This window comes from Pieris rapae, chromosome 6 (genome assembly GCF_905147795.1).
Source record: "Pieris rapae chromosome 6, ilPieRapa1.1, whole genome shotgun sequence".
In the NCBI taxonomy this organism is placed as follows: Eukaryota; Metazoa; Arthropoda; class Insecta; order Lepidoptera; family Pieridae; genus Pieris; species Pieris rapae.
In genome coordinates, this window is record NC_059514.1 from 6,904,741 (window position 1) to 6,925,582 (window position 20,842).

The following is a 20,842-nucleotide window of genomic DNA, read 5'->3' on the forward strand; positions in this document are numbered from 1 at the left end:
TTGATACTGTCAACTGTGAAGATTTTTGGAATATCAAAATGGCGGCTATGTTATACTTTTATACCTACTACCTACTCTAGAGTCTAATGTCATTCTTCATTGATGTTCAATGTAAAATTTGAATTAATAGTCGAACTCTTATTATTTACAATTTAGAGTATATTTTCAAGAAAAGCTTTAAAAATGGCTTGGCAAATACCAGGTCCATGGAACCCAGGGTTATCTTTAGCTCCTGATCCTTCTACTATGAATATGACCGGTATGAGTTCACTTACCGCCGAACAATGGAGCTTGATGCAACAGCAAAACTGGCAGCAATGGGCTCAATGGCAGCAACAGTATGCTCAATGGCAAACTCAATATGGTGATAAAGTGCGTTTTTTTTAATTTTTTACTGTACATAGTACATATAAAAAAATTAAGTTTAAATAGTATAAGGATTTTAATATTCCTTTTATAAAGAATTAAACTGTAAAGATATATATTTAACACTGTACTTACGATGTGGCACCTATCAAGTGTTGTACAATTTTAACAGTTTATTTATTTTTTGCAGTATGCCAATCAAATGCAAGGAATGCCACAGTTAGGAATGGTTCCACCGCAACCAACAACAATTCCACCCCCAGCACCGCCTCCACCAGAAAAGCCTCCTCCTCCACCACATGAAAATGACCAGCCTTTGTATTGTGAGCCCCATATTCCAAAAGTGTTGCCATCCAACCATACTCAAATGTATAATCAAAGTTTTAATAATCATAATGCAGGCAATATAAATTTATGTAACAAACAAAATCAGGCTTACAATACAGAGAATAAATGTGATGCACCACCTCAACCCACAAATTCAGTGAACAGTGAAGCATTAATGAAGCTAGCTGAAGAAGAGAGGTTGTTTGATGTCCAATTTAAGAAATGGGAAGAAGAAATAGAAAAATGGAAAAAAGAAAATGTTAATCACCCTGACAAAAGAGCTTATGGTGAGTATGAGCAGAAGTTTGAGGCTTGCCGTGCTCAACTATTAGAGAGAAGACAACAGATGAATCAAAAACGGGCAAGCCTTATGAATAGTGTGTCTCAAACATCAAGCACAGGTAATACACAAATTTCTTCATTAAATCAAAATACATGTTCTAACCAGACTCAACCATGCCAGATTACTAAACCGCCTCAGAGCTATCCAAATCAAACTTCTGATTATAATAATTATAAAGATGATTCTAGAAGTAACAATAAAAGCATTGATTCTCAAGATAGATATGATTCATATCAGGGTCATAATAGTTTCTCATCATTGAGGAAAAATGAAAGTAACTTGAACATGTCAAATAAGCGTTGTAAACAAGATGAGATACCAAAACCAAGTTTTCTAACCACTGAAGCATCTAAAGGAATTCCTGGATTGGATTTGGTCCGGCATCCAGAAAAGGCACCTCAGCATGATATTATTGATATAACTCAAGAGAAAACAGACATTCACACAACTACTGAGGTACGCCCTGATTATTCAACAATTTCTCAGGGTATCAATAATATTCTTGGAGATGAAAAAATCATGAATATACTTTCCATGGTGCAAATTCAAGCATCAAATATTAACAGCTCAGTAAACATAAAGACACAACATTCAGATGGAGAGTGGAATAGAGGTTTTAATAAAAATCAGGATAATTTTGATAATAGATCACAAGGTGGTAATTTTGACAATCAATCACCAGGTGGTAACTATGATAACCGACCCCATAATATACAGGTTCAACAACAGCCTCAAAACAATTATGGCATTAGACCACCACCATCCAATAACTTTGGTACCAGATTACCACTACCTAATACTTTTGTAAACAGAACACCAGCCCCATACAACTATGAAAACAGACCACTAGTACCAAATGTACCAATAAATCAGCAAAATAGACCATATCCACCAAATAATTTTGAAAATAGAAGTGCTGATTATGGTATAGGACAAACAAATTTTGATAATAGGTCTAACATGCGCAATGGACCTGAAAACAACAGTCAAATGCCAAAGAACAATTATAAACAGCTTTATTCTAGGCAGCCACATGATGGGTATGATCAAAGCTTCAATGAAAATATTGACAGTTATGATCAGTATGGGCATCCTGAGAGGAGAAATACAGGGAATAAATCAGCACCTCCTCCTCAACCTCTTTTAGAAATTAATACTGGCATAAACAAAGTCACTAGTTTTGACCAAAGACCAGATATACCAGCTCCAGTCCCGACAAAGGTTTCTTGGTCAGAAGACCCATTATTTTCACCGTCAATCATTGTTGAATATGAGCACAAGTCCTTAAGGTTAAAAGGTAATTTATATTATTTTATAAGCTTTATAATATTAAAAATAATTTATTTGAGGTTTCATTGTTACATACAAGCAAAATAGCTTTGAAAAAGTTAAGATATTGTGCAGTTAGTTATTAAATTTGAAATGATATTATTAATTAAATCACTTCCAATTACTGTCCTAAGCTGTTATTATTCACTCTTGATAAAATTTCTTATACTAATGAGTTTTACCTTTCAGCTCGTAAATTCATTGAACCAGTACATACATTTGACTATAACCACAAATCTAAAGATGAAGATAAAAAAAGAGATTTTGAAAAAGAAGTGGATGAACTATTTACAAGAAAACCGCGAACTGAAAAAGAAAGCAGTCGACGTTTTCGAGACACTTATTTACGAGATTATGAAGGAAGACCTGAAATGCCTAAGGAAGAATTTAGACCTAGACCGCAAAGAGATGAACTCTCTTTCCGTGAAGAAAGACCTAGATTAGAAGACAGATTGGATGAAAGGAGACATGATGATCGTGATAGGTTTAGGCGTGAGGAATACAGGGATAGAGAAAGAGACAGAGACAGGGATGTTGGGCGTGATAGAGAAAATGCTCGTGAAAGAGATATTAGAAGTCGGGATGTTGCAAAAGACCGTGATTACGGACGTGATTTAGGTAGAGATCGCAATTTAGGTCGGGAACGAGAATATGGAAGAGAAAGAGATTTAGGAAGAGATAGAGTAGTAGACCATGTAAAAGAAAGAGATATTGATTATGGACGAGATAGAGATCTGCAAAGAGATAGAGACGTTAAGGATAGAATAAGAGGTTTAGACAGAGATAGAAACCATAGTAGAAGTCGTGACAGTGAGCAAAGAAAACGGGCTATTAGTGTGGACAGTGAAATTGGTACTGATTCTAAGAAATATAAAATTGAAAACCCAAGGCCGACTGTTATGATTGATGACATCTTAGAGGAGCCAGGTCGAAGTATGAGGCCAGAAAAAATTGTTATTATTTTACGAGGTAAGATTAAATTTCATTCACTACATTTATTTATTATGGGGTGTAGTGTGCAACCCGAGTATACTCTAATAACTAGGTTTCTTAGTACCTATGGGATATATGCGAGCACGAAGGCCTTTGCGATACCAAAGGCAAGAAAAAGTCTGTTGCACAGATCCCCATTATCCACTTTGCGCCTACTAAATACTGTCTCCGACACTATCGCACAGTGAATTCACAATAAGTATATTATGTGTTTAATTTTAATGTACTTTATTATATTTTATGTAATGTTTCTCGAAATCGTATAGGCATAGGCTGTAAAGATAATGTGTGTATTTTGAAATAAATAAATAAAATTAATACTGTAAGGTTTAGTTTGTAACAAAGATTTTTTTAAATATTTTAAAATTATATTCTTAAAATAAAAAATCCATGTTGTTATCAAATAAAATCTATATTTTTGAGTAGGTACCACATGTCATGTGTCACAATAATTTTACTGCTATTTATTATAAAATGTATATGGAAATAGAGGTGTATACCGCATCTGTTTCTATTTTGACGTTTTCACTTTTTTTTTTTTTTCTTGCCACATCTTTGTGTGATAAATCTTCGGGTTAGATACAGAGTCAATACTTACAGATGCTTCGTACGTCAAAATCCTTTCTCCTTTAATAAGCCTTTAACTGTGGAATTGGATGTTTTTTTGCGTGTTTCTTAGATTACTATTTAAAAAAAAGTTAAGTCATAATATTGAATTGCAGGTCCTCCTGGCAGTGGAAAATCGTATTTGGCGAAGTTAATACGTGACAAGGAAGCTGAGCATGGTGGTACAGTTAGGATCATGTCCATTGATGACTATTTCATGCAAGAGGGGGAAACAGAGGAAAAGGATCCGATTACTGGGAAAATTGTTAGTATCAATGTTATTAAGTTGCATAAAGTAATTTAATTTGTAAAGCTCTATAATAATATATCTCAATATAATAATTATTTGGTAGGTAAAACTTTGTGCATTTACTTATAGTAACACTTTAAACTTTAATTTTTTTAACTTATAAAATCTTAAAAAGAAATTTTTAAGATTATATTATTCGATATTTTTTTGTAATATGCCTATATTACAAAATGAATTATTAACAAATCTCGTTCTCTTTGGACTTGTACTAACTATATGTGTTTTATTATTATTTTATTCCTGTAGTTAGATTTAGAGTGGGACTTTCAACACCTATGAGTTCCGTATGTCAAATTCCGAAACATTTTTGATATACGCGACGTTTGTTTGACTGATAGATCAAACAAAGGTCATTGACGTTTCTGTTTCGCATTATGTATATTTGAACGTTCGGCTTAGTAATAATATTTTTTTTTCTATGAGAGATTTTAATTTATATTTATGAAAACACAAAGTAATATATCGTAGTTTTACAACGATTTAAAATATTCCACATTATAAAGTATTTTAAAAACAAAATAAAAATTACAGGTGAAAAAACCTTTATTAAAATATGAATATGATGGACAATTAGAGGAAACATACATAACATCCTTAAAGAGAGCATTCAAGAGGAGCATCACAGATGGCTACTTCTCATTTTTGATCTTCGACGCTGTCAACGACCAGTTAAGAAGTTATGCGGACGTGTGGAATTTTTCCAGACAAAATGGATTTCAAGTAGGTTTAAATTAACGATTCGTTTTACATAAATGAATGAATGATTTTTTGTGATGACTTAATATTCTCACCCCACATTTACTTTGGAGAACAATTTTTTAATAATTATAATCTTTATTGGCTATGAAACCAACAAAATATACATATGTGTCCAATATCATAAGCGCGCTTAAATTTACGAGTACTCCAACTGGAATAACTCGCGGCATAAAGATATAGTTTTAATACTATTCAAACTCAAAAATATCTTTATACACATATGTGTAGGTATGTTTACCTACACACTTACGAACACATATGAACGTCAAAAAAATTAATTATAAATTTACATTAAGTATAATGATGTTCATCGAATAAAGCATTCTAAAAGGGAAATCTTTAGGTTTACATCTGCACGATGGAGTTAGATCCACAAATTTGCCACAAACGGAACATACACAATCGTAGTCTCGAAGATATTCAAGTTATCTGCTCGCGTTTCTTCGACACTCCCGCGCACCATATCCTCCTCGACCCGACTACGTTGCTTCAGAGTGCCGCTATTACGGACGTTACTATGGAGGATGCTGTTTCTATGGAGGACGTTCAAGAAACAGAGGTGAGGTATAAGGCCCTTTGACGGGTTTGGGCGATTTGCGCGGAAATTGGGCCAACATATTTGAAGCAGACTAACGTATGGCCGATGTGTTTTATTTTAACATTTAAATTGTGTTTTATATTTTTGTGATAGTTTTGAGAAAAGCCGTCATAACCTCGAAGTTTTTGCTTTTGATCATATCAATATTTGATCGAAATTTACCAAAACGGAAACGTAACGCGCGATGAATTATGTGCAATTTTTAGTAGATATCTTTTTGACATTTCAGCTTGATTGATTTGAAATTTATTAGATGTATGCAAATAAGTTAATTTTGCCAGGATAGGTTAATGAGTTGTATTTCAGCCAAGTAACTTTACCAAGATGTCCCGGCAGGTCGAAGGTAGTTTTACCTCAAAGTGGGAGAGAATGGACGATGTCAACCAACTAGGTAGGTGTTCGTAACGGACGTTTTATATCTATATATATATTGTGTATTATTTTTGAATGACAGAAATGAAATTTTTCTACAACTTCATTCAATTGTTCGGTTCATTCTCTTTAAACAATATTTGTAGTTAAACTTCATGTACCCCGATTAAAAACATATCTTACATGTCCCTGTGATTGTATAAATATTTGGTATTACTAAAGTTGTGGGCTTGTTCCAGCCCGGCTTGATGGAACGAGCAAACCACTCCGACCGAAGCTTTCCATGGAAGACTACCTTCAGTTAGACGAATGGACCCCTAATAAAGCAAAACCTGGAAAGAAAACTGTAAGTATGATTTGTTACAAGTTCAAATGCTTTTTAAATATTTTCGCATACCTATATTTTACTTTAAGCGGTTTTAAATCTCACGATTATTAATCGGCTCTGGGTATTGCATTTTTTTTGTCCACGTTGTGGAATGATACTTAAATTTGAATTTTCCATGTATTTTCGTGATTGTTGATCCCGCAATGAATACTGTTTTGTAGCATTCAACAACACTTATTTATGCATATAAGGCGGAAAATTATAGCTTTTTATTTAAGTACTGCGCAACTACAAATTGGTAAAATATTCAGGGTTTCGAGATGATCTCGCGATGAAAGTCTCCAGCCTAAAAATCTACTGTAATTACGGGTGTCTACTGTAATTTAAGTCTCGTAAAATATAACACCAAAAAAGAGTATTTAAGATAAACTTCAAACATACATAATTTATTTAACATAACTCATCTAACGGCGCAAACAGGTCAACTACGTTTTACCTCTTAAGTATCGGATTTTTAGCCCGTTTTTATTACAGTTCTAATATAAAAAAATAACCTTTTCCATGAACGCCTAATTGACTGATACAGTAGTACTACATACAGTTTTGTGCGCTGTAAAATGCACCATAAAACAAAGGAGTAGTAAGACTACTTTCTGTTTCTTAGTAAGTACTTAAGCTATTCCGTTAGTTCCGAGTTAGGAGTATATATTTTATATTATCCTATATTAGTCAGGAGCTCACAAATAGGCCCCGGTAAGGTTTTCGTATTTCACATTATTTCTATAAACCAGCAGAGGAAGTTGGTGGGTGCATTTTATATGTGGGGTTTCATCGTTTTTCAATTAAAACAGGTTCGCTGGGCAGATATAGAAGAAAGAAGAGAACAAGAAAAGATGCGCGCCATCGGATTTGTTGTCGGTCAAACTGATTGGAATCGAATGACTGACCCCACCATGGGGTCCAGTGCGCTCACTAAGACTAAATACATTGAACGCGTTAGACGCAACTAGATAATCATAATAATTCTCTTTAATATATTTAAATAATACGTGTGGGTGCGTTCAGAGTTCAAATAACATCGCTTTTTATTTATATATCATGGCTGTCAGTATTCTGAATTACCATATTTTAAGAATTCAGGATGATTTTTAAAATAGGGTTGTTGACGGAAGTTCAGGCCTTACATGTGGTATTAATAATATGCCTCAGTACTAAATGAGCATATCTAGTAATTTTCTAATACCTACGAATACGTAGTTTTATACGGAGCAGTCCGTATGAAATCGTAACTGAAATTAATACACTTAAATATATTTTGAATAAGTATATTAGATCAGTGTCTAAGTTCATATAAGCTTGCAAAGTCGTTTTGCATAAAGTATTAAAAGTGTATTTAAAATGTCAGTTGCATACTCATAAAAAGTTTGGCTTAATCGAAACTCTATTTTGTAGTAAATGGTAAAATTTCCATCTAGTTCTAAATATGTCACTATACAAATAAAGCTATTGTAAAAACATTTGTTTTATTTAAGCCTTTATTATATGACGTCACTTTTTGTCCATAGCGTTAACAAACTTTGAAAATTCTGAATTATCGCGATATTTATTGACGTTTCTAAATGGATGATAGGTTGATATTTTGGTCAAATGCTTCTCGTCATCAGATTCCGCGTCATTTTTCTCGGGGTCTGTGTCGATTTTCACAGTTTTATCTAATTTTAAACGAGTTTTTCCGAGTACTTCATTACCCTCTTTTCCGGCTGACATAATCATGATTGGAGATGTGCTCATAGCCGTCATGTGGTCCTTGATACATTGTTGAAGTATGTGCAAGAAGAATAAAAATGCTAAAAGCGTCAACGCGGACATAGCAGATTTGCTTTTATGTTCGCCGCCGCCCGAGGAATAACTGTGAACAAAAATTATAACAAACTTTGTGAATACTATTTCTTTTATAACAATTCTTATTCTTTCATTTCATATGATATATTACATAGGAAAAAAAATACTTAATTTTTATGTCGTCTATATTCTATATAGAACGCTACCTAAACTTTAATAAAAATTAAAGAATTATAGTTTTAAAATACGATATTTTTATATTCTTAGTATTTACTGTAATTGTAATAATTATCAAAACATATTACTGCTTGGATGATGTATGTCCATGTGATGGAGGCTCATACGTATAGTAAAAATGTTGGTCGTGTGAAGTGGGATAGTCGGCGTATCTGTTAAAAACAAAATATATTATAAAACATCATCATCATTTTATGTTTGGTATGTTATAGTATGGTAACAATGAAAATGTTTAGAACTGGCCAGTTACAGACATTGCTAATGAAAACTTTTTTTTGCATTTCAATTTTAGAACTCTTTAGTAACATAATGTAGTATTTTACATTCCTTTTTCATTTGTTTTTTATGAATGGGCGGCAAATCTAAAACACTTGTTACACGTGAAAGTGAACCTAATGCGAGAAAATTTTTGGCAACGATTTATTATGACTTTGGTTGTGGGCTTACTCAACAACAAACTACAAAGCTATGATTAAAGCTACGATAGGCTGCGATTGTCATTTCTTTATGAAGCCCCATCTCGTGCCACTATTTACAATTGGTTTAACGAGTGAAGGCGTAGATGTAGCCATCTCAATGATGGATCATCGTGTGGGACGTCCTTTACAGCGAACAACTAACAGCGATTACTGAAGATAACATCAGTCCTATGCGATGCATGATAGAGGAAGATAGGAAAGTGACCTGTTGGCAGATGCCCGTATCTAGCCTGGGCATTATTATGAGCCAATATAAAAAAAATATTACACGAACATTTATTCGTCAGAAAGCTTTGTACCAGATGGATTCCCCATTCTTTAACCGACGGCCAGAAACCTTTGGCGATGTCAATCGCTGTTTGCCTGTTGTGTTGAAAAAAATTCGACAGCAGCGCCCTCGAAGCAGGTTCCTCCTTCAGCACGACAATGCTTCATCGCACTCCGCAAAACAGACTGTTGAATATTTGATTATGGCCGGTGTCGAGATGATGAGTCATCTGCTATACAGTTCTACATGGCGCCCTGCATTTTTCATTTATTCCCAAGAAGTAGAGATAACATTCGAGGTATTCGCTTTACGAGCCCTGAAGATGCGTTGAAAGGGTACGAAAATGCCATGGGCCCACTGCTTTTCTCAGTGGTTGCATCGAATGCGATGATGTGAGAGAACGGAAATTACTTCGAAAAATAATAAAAGTATTGGCAAGATTCTACATTAAGCCGTTTTATATTTTCTTAACATTTTCAGTGTTACCTAGGTAATTAATTACGACTGTATTCAAACGCACTATACGTCGTTATTATCATTTTAAATATTCTAAACGCAACTAGACATAAGAGATAGTCAACTGTCGGTATTAAATTTTCAAAATTCTCTGCTGGATAATTGTTTCGGGATTAAAATAAAAGTATTTCTGATTTATCAAACGACTTACCTTTCAGCCATCTGTTTCTGTCCCATGCCCAAATGTGAAACGAAATTCTCCATTGCAGTTGTTTTTTTGTCACTGTTTGAAACAATACTGAGACATTTTATACTTATGCCTAATGCACACGGTCTGATAACTTTGATGTGCTTCAGATCCGCATAATTCATAACGGGATACGCACTTGACACTATGACATGTGAAATTAATGTAAAGAGCTATATTTTGGCTAATAACACTTTATTGCAACACACTGAGCTTAATATTTTATTTGTCAGGAAATGAAAAGAAAAACCATTCGTATTTAAATTAATTTATTTTACAATCACATTCACACAAGGACGTCCTCAATCACACAATCACAATAATATACAATATCAATTCTAAACTATGAGGTGATATATTTTTATATCACACATAACATCAGTCGTTGTTACAATATATAAATTGGCGGATTTACAATAATAAAGAGTAAATTATTTGCCAATTTTATCGTATGGACGGAAGTTTTCACTGGGAGTGGAATTTTAAAATGCCTAAGTAACCACTAGAAATAAGTTAAATAAATAAATAATTTAAATAAATTACGAGAATATTTCTTCCCTACAACGATAGGTTGAGCATCTATTACTGTACTACATTTTACGAAGCATTTAAATTTTTAACAGCTTTGAAATGCGACATGATGAACTGTCTAAATATTGGAATCGCGTTTTTTTTAAATATCTACAGGGTTTTTTTTGTTAATATATCGTTTTGGTTTTTACATGATTAGCATGTTACACTTCATTGCATTGAAGATACAATTCGCGACAATCAACGCCAGACCTGCCTCGACGCCCTGCTTCATAGAATTGTTGGGATGTTCCGCCAGATTGTCTCTCTAGGACGAAGCTAGCAGCGTACCTATAAATAATCAAATTTTTAAGGCTATATTTTCTGAAAACCTTTTTATACGTATTTTCAAGAACGATCGTTTAACTTATTTGACACTTTAACATGTACACGAGAGAAAGTTCTGTCGTCAAGTTGTAACTTGTCTCACTCAAATCTCTCTAACTAAATGAAGCTCTTTAATATTTGAACTGGATATCGTAAGGAACTATCATGCAACGGGGAATTTTTTTTAACCAAAATGTACTTACGTTCCGAGTTGACAGAAGACGCTCTTGGGTCCAATATCTGCGGAGCATTCGCTATTCGCATCGCAGACGTATTTTTGAAGACATTTGTCATCGTTAGTACCGAAGGACCTCACATAGGTTTTCATCATGGCAATGCCGGCTAGCGCAGCGTCACTAACTGAGTCTTTACGTCCCATGGAGCGTGCGGTCAGCGATCGGTGGGAGAAAGATGTCTTCAACGCATCCAACAGGTTCACGACGATGTTAATAAACTGTGACAGTGAACAGAACGCGATGTTAATCTCGGAGTAGAAAAACCATAAACAAATATATTTATAATATCAACGGACTTTAAATTAAGTGCTTGAAATGGGATTTCCCGGTCCTCGTGAATATGGAGTTCTGCGTCAAATCTATATTTTGTAGTTGGCTTATGAGGATTGCATAATGTATTATAGTATCTACATAATGATGGGATAGAAATTAGAGTAGGAAGGGAGCCTACCTCTCCAGCTTGCTTTGCCATGGAGGCGACTTGGTCGGGATCTTTGGCACCGAGCATCGTCGACAGAACCGCAGCCAAAATACTCTGAAGCAAGCGAGAAGCAACACCATATCCATAACCAAACTTTACTATTTACAATCAAATATCAGAACATACTCAAAACCTTTTGAGGATGTTCTGAGGTGCGACGGGATATTTATCTTGATACTAGGTGAGGAATTGTACTCTAGGTGCTTTCAAATTGATAATACGAAGTAGCAAAGGTAAATGCATATCTACATCGATGTTAGTGGATCAGTAAGACGTGATGATGATTCATTTGTACAACTATTTGTGACCATGCGTCGCTATATAGGTTTTCTTACCTGCATCGGGGAGTTTCCGTTATCAACTTTATCGATTCCGTCGCTGGAAGCACCTCCCCCGAGGATGGCTGTTAAGATTTTGAGGCCCATTGAAAGAAGGTTAGCCCATGGAGATGGAGCAACAGAGTCTGTGTCAATGTTGTCACTCTTGTTTGGTCCAGTGGTGCCAGGATTGAAAATCATTTGCATTATCATCCCTGAAAATCATTTACACGTTATATTCATATTTTTATAATTAGATCCCTTGTATTTACCTTTTTATAATTATTTACTATAACGCAAAGCGCCCGTCGTTTCAATTATGTTAATAGATGTTTTTTTTGTATTCGGTATAATTTAGCTTACCAAGCATATTTGACCACGAAAATCCGCCATCTGATATAGAGTTGTTCTGAATTTCGTCGATGTCGTCAAGGGCTACTTTTTTCAATGCATTGGGTTTTTCAGCAAACTTGCGCTCTTGTACCATTTGCTCGTGGGGCAGAGGTAGCGAGTTGCTGTAGTACTGGGGATTTTGTGTTCGGACGTTGCTGGTCGCCTGAAATAAAAATTGTTCCGTACTGAGCCAAGGATTTATTTGGTTATATTAAAAAGGACAATAGTTTTTGGCGGCTTCAAAATATCTAGACTTCATCAAAATCTTCCAGATTTTAATGATTGTTTTCAACGGAACCTTTATAATTATTTGCAGATTTATGTATTCATAACTTTTGTGTCGCTTAAATTGTAAAAAAATATAGTATATTTCTTTAATCTTTGAGTTTTCTGTTCATCTTTCTTTAAGTAGATTAATCATCAGATTACTTAAAGAACTTACTGTTCCCGCACAGATTTTATATGTTTCTAAAGATAAAGAATAATATATACCTGTGATATAAGAGGTGCATGTTGAGGGTACGCCAATGTGTGAAGAACTGCTGATGAACTGATAAGGGCCAAAAGCGCCCATCCTGCTACTTTTTGATGCATCCTGAAAAAAGGTAAGCTTTAATATAAATCGTCACAGTTCAAAAAACCCTATTTTATCTCAAAATATTACTTCGAATAAACTAATTTTCTCGAAGCGAGCACGCGTCTGACGATTAGAAAGTGTTCTGATGAACGATTCGCGTAGATTGATTGCTTGTTTGGTACTTGTAGAAAGTGGCCCCTCGCGTTCATTTACGAGGATGTCGACTAATTAGAGGATGTACAATTAAAATAATTGACGTTAAGTAATTGTTTAACTTTCACGTCAACCTATCCTATAGTGACACATCGCTAGACATATGTGGAAGTATTCCCAAAAAAGGAGGCATGAAGCTTTAACCTAGAATTGTTGTATTTACCATTAAAATAATGTTTTTATTTCGTGGCTTCGACGGTAAATAATAGAGTTTTATTATCTGACTTGTTTATGAAGGTATTTAATGTCCAATTAAGTAAGGAAATAGCACAATAGTGCATATTATATTACAAGATGTCTCGTCTATCCGGTATGGAAGTATGTTAGCGGTTTGACCGACAGTGAATACAGGTGACCCGGTCTTCACTAACTGTAGAGTCACCTCTCGCACCTGTTAATAAGGTGTTATAAATAACGGTAAGCGAACTAGGGACACTTTCCAATTTTCCTTAGTAGTTTTGAACTTATTAACAAGCAATCGTTATGCATTTACAAGTTTTTATTACGCGTTTGGCGCGTTATACTGGTTTCGAGTGACAGTGTCCGGCGAGATTCTCGGAGGAGAAATTTGCTGTTTCATGCTTATGTTTTATGTATGTACATAACAGTGACAAACTTACTGAAAATACAATACATCGTTTCTTGTCGGTTAACGTGTGAAGAGGAGAAAGTCGGAAATATGAATGGGAAAACCAAATGACAAATTACCATTTTCACATTAATTGCTTTGATTATTGTTTCGAAATTGAGTAGCAGTTATTGTTCTACTTGCTTCAAGTCCTCGAGGTCATTAAGTTACGATGAACTATTTTCAATTATAGTGATATTTAATTGTAAAATTTACTAAATATATAGTTATATAGATATAATATATATTTATAAGAGACATTTGAATGAAAGTGACACCGCTATGGCTGAATTAATGTGCCATCGACCTGACCTAGTGACCTTGTGCGCCGGCGCACCGCTGTGAAAACCGTGATTAAATAAAAAAAATACTTTCGGCAAGCTATTTACATGCTTCCTCTGTGAGATTAATGGTTCTATAATTAATTTAGATTAAAATTAAAATTCGATACCTACTTTTACTTTAAAAAGCTTATTGATTCTGATTTGGTACGGCGTCTTTTTGGTGTATATAACTTTAAAGTATATTCCAAGGTGTTCGCACATACCATTTTCATACCGATAATATATGTATGGGGTGGGTATTAGAACAAGACGCTGGGCAAGTCAAACATGGCGATAGGTGAAAGCGGATATCTTTGCGTGTGTGCCCGTGCAAGGTTAACGTTTTTCTAATTTCGGAGCGAAGGTATAACCTGCTACACCATAATCAACATAACTTTCGAACGGAAATTCGACGTGGAAAAGTGATTACATCCCTGATTTATTCATAGTTGACAGTAGCCACTAGTGTCACAATAATGCGCGGTTTATTTTGTTTATCGAATTTTTTGTTTCAACCAAAATGTAGCAATTTTTATACATGTAAATAAACATGAATTGTGTAATGGCGTCATGCTATTTATTTGGGTATATACTATTACATAATTGTTATATAATTTGAATTTTATAGGTTTAGACTTATTTTCGCTTGCTCGATGACGCCGGCTCGCGACGTCCGCTTTCTAATGCCGTGCTCTTCTGTGCGTGTTTGCACGCGGATATTAACACCGTTTTATAAATATTTATTCATTGGTATTCTGTAGTTTGGTTATTTATATATTTGTGCTTTGACTATATAACGCATATTTGTGATATGCGAAACTATTGGAGATAAAAAGATTATAAAAATACCGTCAAAATATTACATTAATTTACGTGGTTATTTCCATACATATAAAGCTATTACTTGAAGGGAGAGTTCTAGGTTTATAAATGTATGACATCCCTAATCTAGATTTTCTTATAATATTAAGCAGTGTTGTTACAAATAAATGAACAGTATAAATAATTCATGGAAGGAAAAAGCTTTATTAACATAATTATTTACCGCAAATATTTTAGACTCAATTGAAAATGTGTGTTTGCACTATTAGTTTTTACATGCATTAAATGTTCTTTATGCGTTGGATGCGTGCAACACCTTTATATTGCTATAATGTGCTTGTTTAACAGTTAATAGAATTACTTGTGTTTGATAGTAAATCGACTGAGTGTATTATATTTTACTAACTAAACAAGCCAGAAATTCTTCAACACGTGCCTTATTGCGTGTAATATTTATGCATCACGTTTTACTCGTTTCCTATCTACCACGGTAAAATAGCAACACGATTGAAAGATGCTAAATATCATTGCTGATAGCATGTGAAAAATCATATGAAATTTAAGATATATTTGTCCTTCACCATACTTCACTAAAATATAATTGTATTAGTAACAAAAGTTACTAGCTTTAAAAAATGTAAATCAAAAGTCGATTCTCATCAAAGTTTCCGATAGTTCGACTTTCTCAAGATCATTATAAGCGGCCGTGGACTCGTTTTCATTTTTTCATACAGGATGCAAGTGAATAACCTATAATTTTTGTTTGAAAGGTGGTTACTCAATCGCCGGCCTGTGGGCACCTCTCACGAGACGTCAAAACTTTCACTTAGTTTTTTGGATATCGTACTCGTAATCCATCTACTTATTTAATAATGGATATTACCTTTTTGATTTATGAACTTCGATTAACTTTTCAAGTCGACAGCGACAAAGATGGATAACGAGTTCATACTAATCCAAGTGTTGATATATTCAAATGCCTCATTTTATTAACCCTTTATTACCATTGAAAATCAGAAATGTTTTACAACAAAATGATCCTGAGTTTCTTTTAAAAGTGTTCATAAGTTGTTTGAACAAATTTATATCTTTCATTGAAGAATCTTACTATTGTACTAAGATTCCCTATTTATCAGGGTTGAGATTTTTATTGCCGAATTACTAACCGGTCACTGCGGACCGTACAAATTACATAATTATTTCGTAATTTGTACTCGATATTTGTATGTTCCTACGAGAAATTGTCAGTGTTGGCACGCGAGTGTATTGACCATTCAAACTTTCTTTACACTATAGTCGCTTAGAGACGTTTCATGACTTTTAATTACGCTTAAGAAGTTATACAATATAAATATTCCAAGTAAGCTATGCAAAGAGTGAACCATTTAAAATAAAATTAGTTCAGTTATTTTATTATAATGATTCGTTAAATTCACGGATAACCGGATTGTAAAATGAAAGTTCACTTAATGAAAAATAAAAGAAAATTTCAAATACATATATATTCCCTTGAACTTGAATTAATTTCATAAAGTAAGTTCTGCTCTATTTACGGATTAGAGTAATTACAAGCGTAAACCGTTAAGTAAAACTAACCGCAATATTATACGGATATAATTTATTGCGATGAACTAGTAACAATGGCGGGAAAATAGTAGGTTGATAACCGTACGACATAGAAAAATCTAGTATTCAGTTTTCAGCGAGATTTTTATTAGTTGAAATCAAAAAGCAGCGTCCTATCGAGTCACACTATCAAGTAATTGTCATATACGAGGATGTTTGAATTTTACCGAAGATTATGGCATTTTTCAGTTCGAATTGTCAAAATATTTAAACAATGTAAAACCTGTTTTGTCTTAGACACAGCCTAATTCAGGGTCCTACGTTTTCACATTTTAGAAAGTGAAGGTTTTACGTATGAATAAAGGAGAAGAGCTGAACTAATGCTGACGACATCTTAATAGCCGTAGAAAATTCGTGACTATGTTTTGTATTATTTGCCTTTTGTTTTGAATTTAATTCGAAAGAGTTACGGTGAAGCTTTTTGTTACGTAAGGTTTCTTATTAACTTTCATTATGCATCGAAAGCTTTCACTTGCCCATTTAATTATAGTTTTAAGTATTTACTATTAAAATCCAAATATGCAATTATAAACATTATACACATGGGAGAAATTAAAAATTTCACTGAAAGGAGTTTTAACATAATTGTTTTATTAAAATCAAATATTAAAAAAAAAATCTGTAACTCTAGTATACTTGTCACAGTAGTTTTAAGCATTTTCTTATTATTTCATATTTATGCATAATTTTTTATATTAGTTTATAAAAAAAATATTCGTTGATTATATATATAACTTATTAGATCTTGCAGCTAAGCGTTTTTTTACATATTATTTATTCACTTTAAATGTATAATAACTTTTCTTTTCATTGAATAATCCACCATCCCAGGATCTTAAATTAAATATTTAAATCCTCGCATTCCAGGATTAACCTAAAGTCTTACCTTGCTTCCAAATAGGTTTAACACAAATCACTGAACACTATCTTCCAGACTTATCACTGGTGAAAGTGCGTGTTTACTGTGCGATGCTCTGACTTGCAATGAGCGTGGTGCCTTGAACTTCACATATATATAGTATGACCCAGTTCTGATGGGTAACTGTGTTTGAGTGTCCACTGCATCCCGTTGCTTGATATGTGCTCCCCTTGGACTGCCAAGGACGTTAATCGACCTCAATACCCATATAATGGGTGTTAAATGGAGCCGCCTTATTTAGTCAGAAATAAAGTCAAAACTAGGCAACTCAAATCTTTCGTGACTTCTAACTACTTTTTAGTTAGAAGTCACCAAGATTTGTGGTCATCTGCCCACCACCACCACCCACTTTGGGGAATTTATGACACATATAACTTTATCTCTTATATCTAACACATTGTAAAATGTTTGTTAGTTCTTCGACATTTTAATTATTTCTTCATATTTGTTTTTGCCGCTTTAAAATAAGCTATGATATATATATCTCGAGTGAAATAAATAATAAATGAATTGTTATTTGTGTTGATTATTATTTAATTATTTTGACAATAATTAGAAAATTAAGAATAGTTTCTTTTGTCTCAGATGCAGCATGGGTGATCATTAACAATGATTTCTAAATGGAAGAAGTATGAACAGGTATCTAGGAATTCCTTCAGCTATTACTAAAGTATACGCAAGAGATAATTAAAATAAGTAAGTATATGTTCCTACAAAATTTGTTATAAAATAGGACAATAGGATATATCTGGGTGTCGTCTTATCAAAAATTGCAATATAATTTTTTAAAGTTACATCTCTATTGTTGTATGATCAATGCAGTTTGTTTCCAAAACCAAAAAAAAAAATAACGAAAAGTACCCTTTCTTTTTTCTTTCTAAAGTTTTTAAAAAGTCTGTATGATACAACTGACGCAAAATTACTCAGCTATTCAAGGAAGCTCATTTTCAGATTGAGGCCACGGTATATGGTATTTTCACTAATATTACTGGTATTGTTATGAATTTCCCAGACGCACGTGGAAATCAAACGAGAGACAATGGCATATAGTCTTCCATGGCTTACTTATTATTTACCTATACACGTCTATACAGAAATTATTTAAAAACTAATATATGTACATTTAGGTTTTTTTTTAATTTTAAATGATTGTTAAATTATGCTACTTAAATGTGTTTTATTTCAGTTACATAGCAAAAATTGAACCTAAACAAAACTAATCTTAGTTATGTATGGCTAAATGACCATTACTTCATTAGCGAAAATGGTACAAAATAACAGTTACTTTAAATAAGAATTTGTCACCCGTTTGTTTTAAAGACTAACAAAAAAAAACTATCGAAGTTTTTAAATATTCTACAACGGATTATATTTCTCCAGGTTTGAAAAGATGCGGCTTGTTGTTATGAGACGATGAAAAACAAAAGAAGAATATCATGAAGAAGACTTCTTTCAAAAATCAGTAAGTTATCATAATAACAGTTAGTAATAACGATAGTTTTTTTTTAATTTGGAAGAATACATATTTCTTTTTAGCCCTCAATGTATACCTGAATGCGTACGTATGTCATTCAGTACGTCATTTTCAATATCACATACTCATTCCAAAATACTAGTGAATTTAATCTTCACATATAAATTAACAAGTTACATAAGTGACCACTTGAGTCATAAGCTTTGAACGAAAGTGATGAATTTCGATACCAAAACAATGATTCATCTTATTGACCTGCCAATTGTTGCAACTTTTAATTTCTTTCGTCAAAACAGATTAGTGAAAGAAAGTTTTGTTCGGCGTTCCTGCGGATTCTGTCTGTTCTATATCTTAAGATTAATTTGTTCTGATGTTACTGTATATGACCTATCAACGGTCGGTACTAATACACTCTTATATCATTTAAAGATTGAAGTCACCCGCGAGTGCCTATTCATTTACTATATATGTATAGGCTTATAAACAGTGATTATTTCATGAAGATAAAATACGTGTAAATCGGGAGTCGGTTCGATATCCCATTACTAAAATGGTTTCGAGTTAAATATCACTGAAATAAGTGCAGACATGTCTGTTACCAATGCCTTTAAACAGACAGCAAATCTCAATTTAGTTTATTTTTCAGATGCGAAGTTACGATCGAATTTTGGACCGAGCTGTTCAAAGAAGTCATTTCGTGCTTACATGTATGCGTCACCAACTTTCATTTTCGGGGTATTCCAAGCAAAATATTTAAATAGGAAACAATTATACGAATATAAAATTCCAATCGGAAGACCAATCTAAAATTGACTTAAAATAAACTTTTTTAAAAGATAAACTTAGTTCTTTTGGCGCGATGGAGAAAAATGATGAGAGTGAATTTTTACGATGCCGCGCGCACACCAACACCTAAATTCGACATCGTAAAGTTAGGTCTAGGTGGCCTGAAAATCGATAACTATGTTCAAGTTGTATATTCTAGTATTTTTAAATTTAGAACACGTGTTTCGTAACAGTATAAGTATATATAAATATTATTTTGGTGTTTTTAAATTAATTTCATGTACGACGGTGATAGTATTTACTAATAATTTATTTATTTCAATAAACTTTTTGATTAATTTAAATATTTATCGTTAATCACTACTGCATTTTAGTTATTTTTTCCATACGTCAAAGAATTATAACTTCTAACGCGTGTGTATAAGTACACACTCTTTTTTGTAAGCTTCAGTTGTATTAAGGTGAATAAATCATCCTTTACATATTATATTGAGCATTTTTTTTAAAGAACTGACCTTTTATTACCTTAATTTATCTTAAAGAATTTATATAGTATGTCTTAATTATTTTATGAATATATGTAGGAAGTATTGAGACTTACGATATTAAAGTAATAAAAACTTATGTCTATAATACACGTATATAAAGTATATAATATGAATTTCGATGTCAACCAATGTTTTATCATTACTTGAGTAAAACAGTCTGTAGAAAGACTTTATAGTGTTTGGTAGAATTATGGATGGGTCGCTTACAATTATTTGATTTAAATTTTATTACGTGCTATACACCTAACTGCGTATTCAAAGCCACAAATTCCAACTATAATATGTAGTTAAGTTTTATGGTTATTGTTACTCAAAACTAGCCTTGGTATTTTAGAGCGAAGACACAGTTATTCCTTGTATATTTTGATGCTATACATACAATAATATTTTGGGACTGGCTTTTACCACTAATACTAACCTTATGAGGTTTTTTATATTATAATAAGGTTCGAACCTACGACCTCATGGATGAGAAACGCACGCGCAAACTGCCAGACCAACATCACTCTTTTTAATATAGTCGGCAGTGAAGTAGCTAATAATTTTTAATAAGCAGCCCTAGAATTATTTTAGACTTACAAAAATAAATACATCAATGAAGTCTGTTTATCACTTAGAAAATATATAAGTTGTCACATTTCTAAATTACTATAATTTACACCTTACGCTAAACCAGCACAGTATGAGCCTATATTTGACAATTTGCATCTTCCGCGATAACTGTAAAATTCGGAATGCGGGC

General features: G+C 33.2%; 2 protein-coding genes across 7 annotated transcripts; one reads left to right on the plus strand and one right to left on the minus strand.

The window, feature by feature from the left end:
- The first annotated feature begins 23 nt into the window (after window positions 1–23).
- Window positions 24–19,673, plus strand: LOC110991336 (YLP motif-containing protein 1). 5 transcript variants are annotated; one of them, XR_002600130.2, is made up of 11 exons: window positions 24–372; window positions 557–2,333; window positions 2,555–3,334; window positions 4,081–4,229; window positions 4,806–4,994; window positions 5,377–5,592; window positions 5,956–6,022; window positions 6,243–6,349; window positions 17,878–17,988; window positions 18,673–18,754; window positions 19,413–19,672. XR_002600130.2 is itself a non-coding variant. In XM_022256668.2 (9 exons), the coding sequence occupies exons 1-9, from the start codon at window positions 184–186 to the stop codon at window positions 7,339–7,341; spliced, it is 3,633 nt and encodes a 1,210-aa protein (XP_022112360.2). In that variant the 5' UTR covers window positions 24–183; the 3' UTR covers window positions 7,342–7,423. The 5 variants fall into 5 exon arrangements, 3 of the variants coding, with proteins under 3 accessions (XP_022112360.2, XP_022112361.2, XP_022112362.2); XR_002600131.2 differs by lacking the exon at window positions 5,956–6,022 and having other exon boundaries at window positions 19,413–19,673; XM_022256668.2 differs by lacking the exons at window positions 17,878–17,988; window positions 18,673–18,754; window positions 19,413–19,672 and adding an exon at window positions 7,183–7,423.
- On the minus strand, window positions 10,113–17,385 carry LOC110991338. 2 transcript variants are annotated; one of them, XM_022256673.2, is made up of 7 exons: window positions 17,260–17,385; window positions 12,677–12,779; window positions 12,155–12,347; window positions 11,810–12,006; window positions 11,445–11,528; window positions 10,961–11,211; window positions 10,113–10,721 (listed from the first exon to the last, which is right to left on the minus strand). In XM_022256673.2, exons 2-7 carry the CDS (start codon window positions 12,776–12,778, stop codon window positions 10,595–10,597), a joined length of 954 nt encoding a protein of 317 aa, XP_022112365.1. In that variant the 5' UTR covers window position 12,779; window positions 17,260–17,385; the 3' UTR covers window positions 10,113–10,594. The 2 variants fall into 2 exon arrangements, with proteins under 2 accessions (XP_022112365.1, XP_022112366.1); XM_022256674.2 differs by lacking the exon at window positions 11,445–11,528.
- Window positions 19,674–20,842: the final 1,169 nt, after the last annotated feature.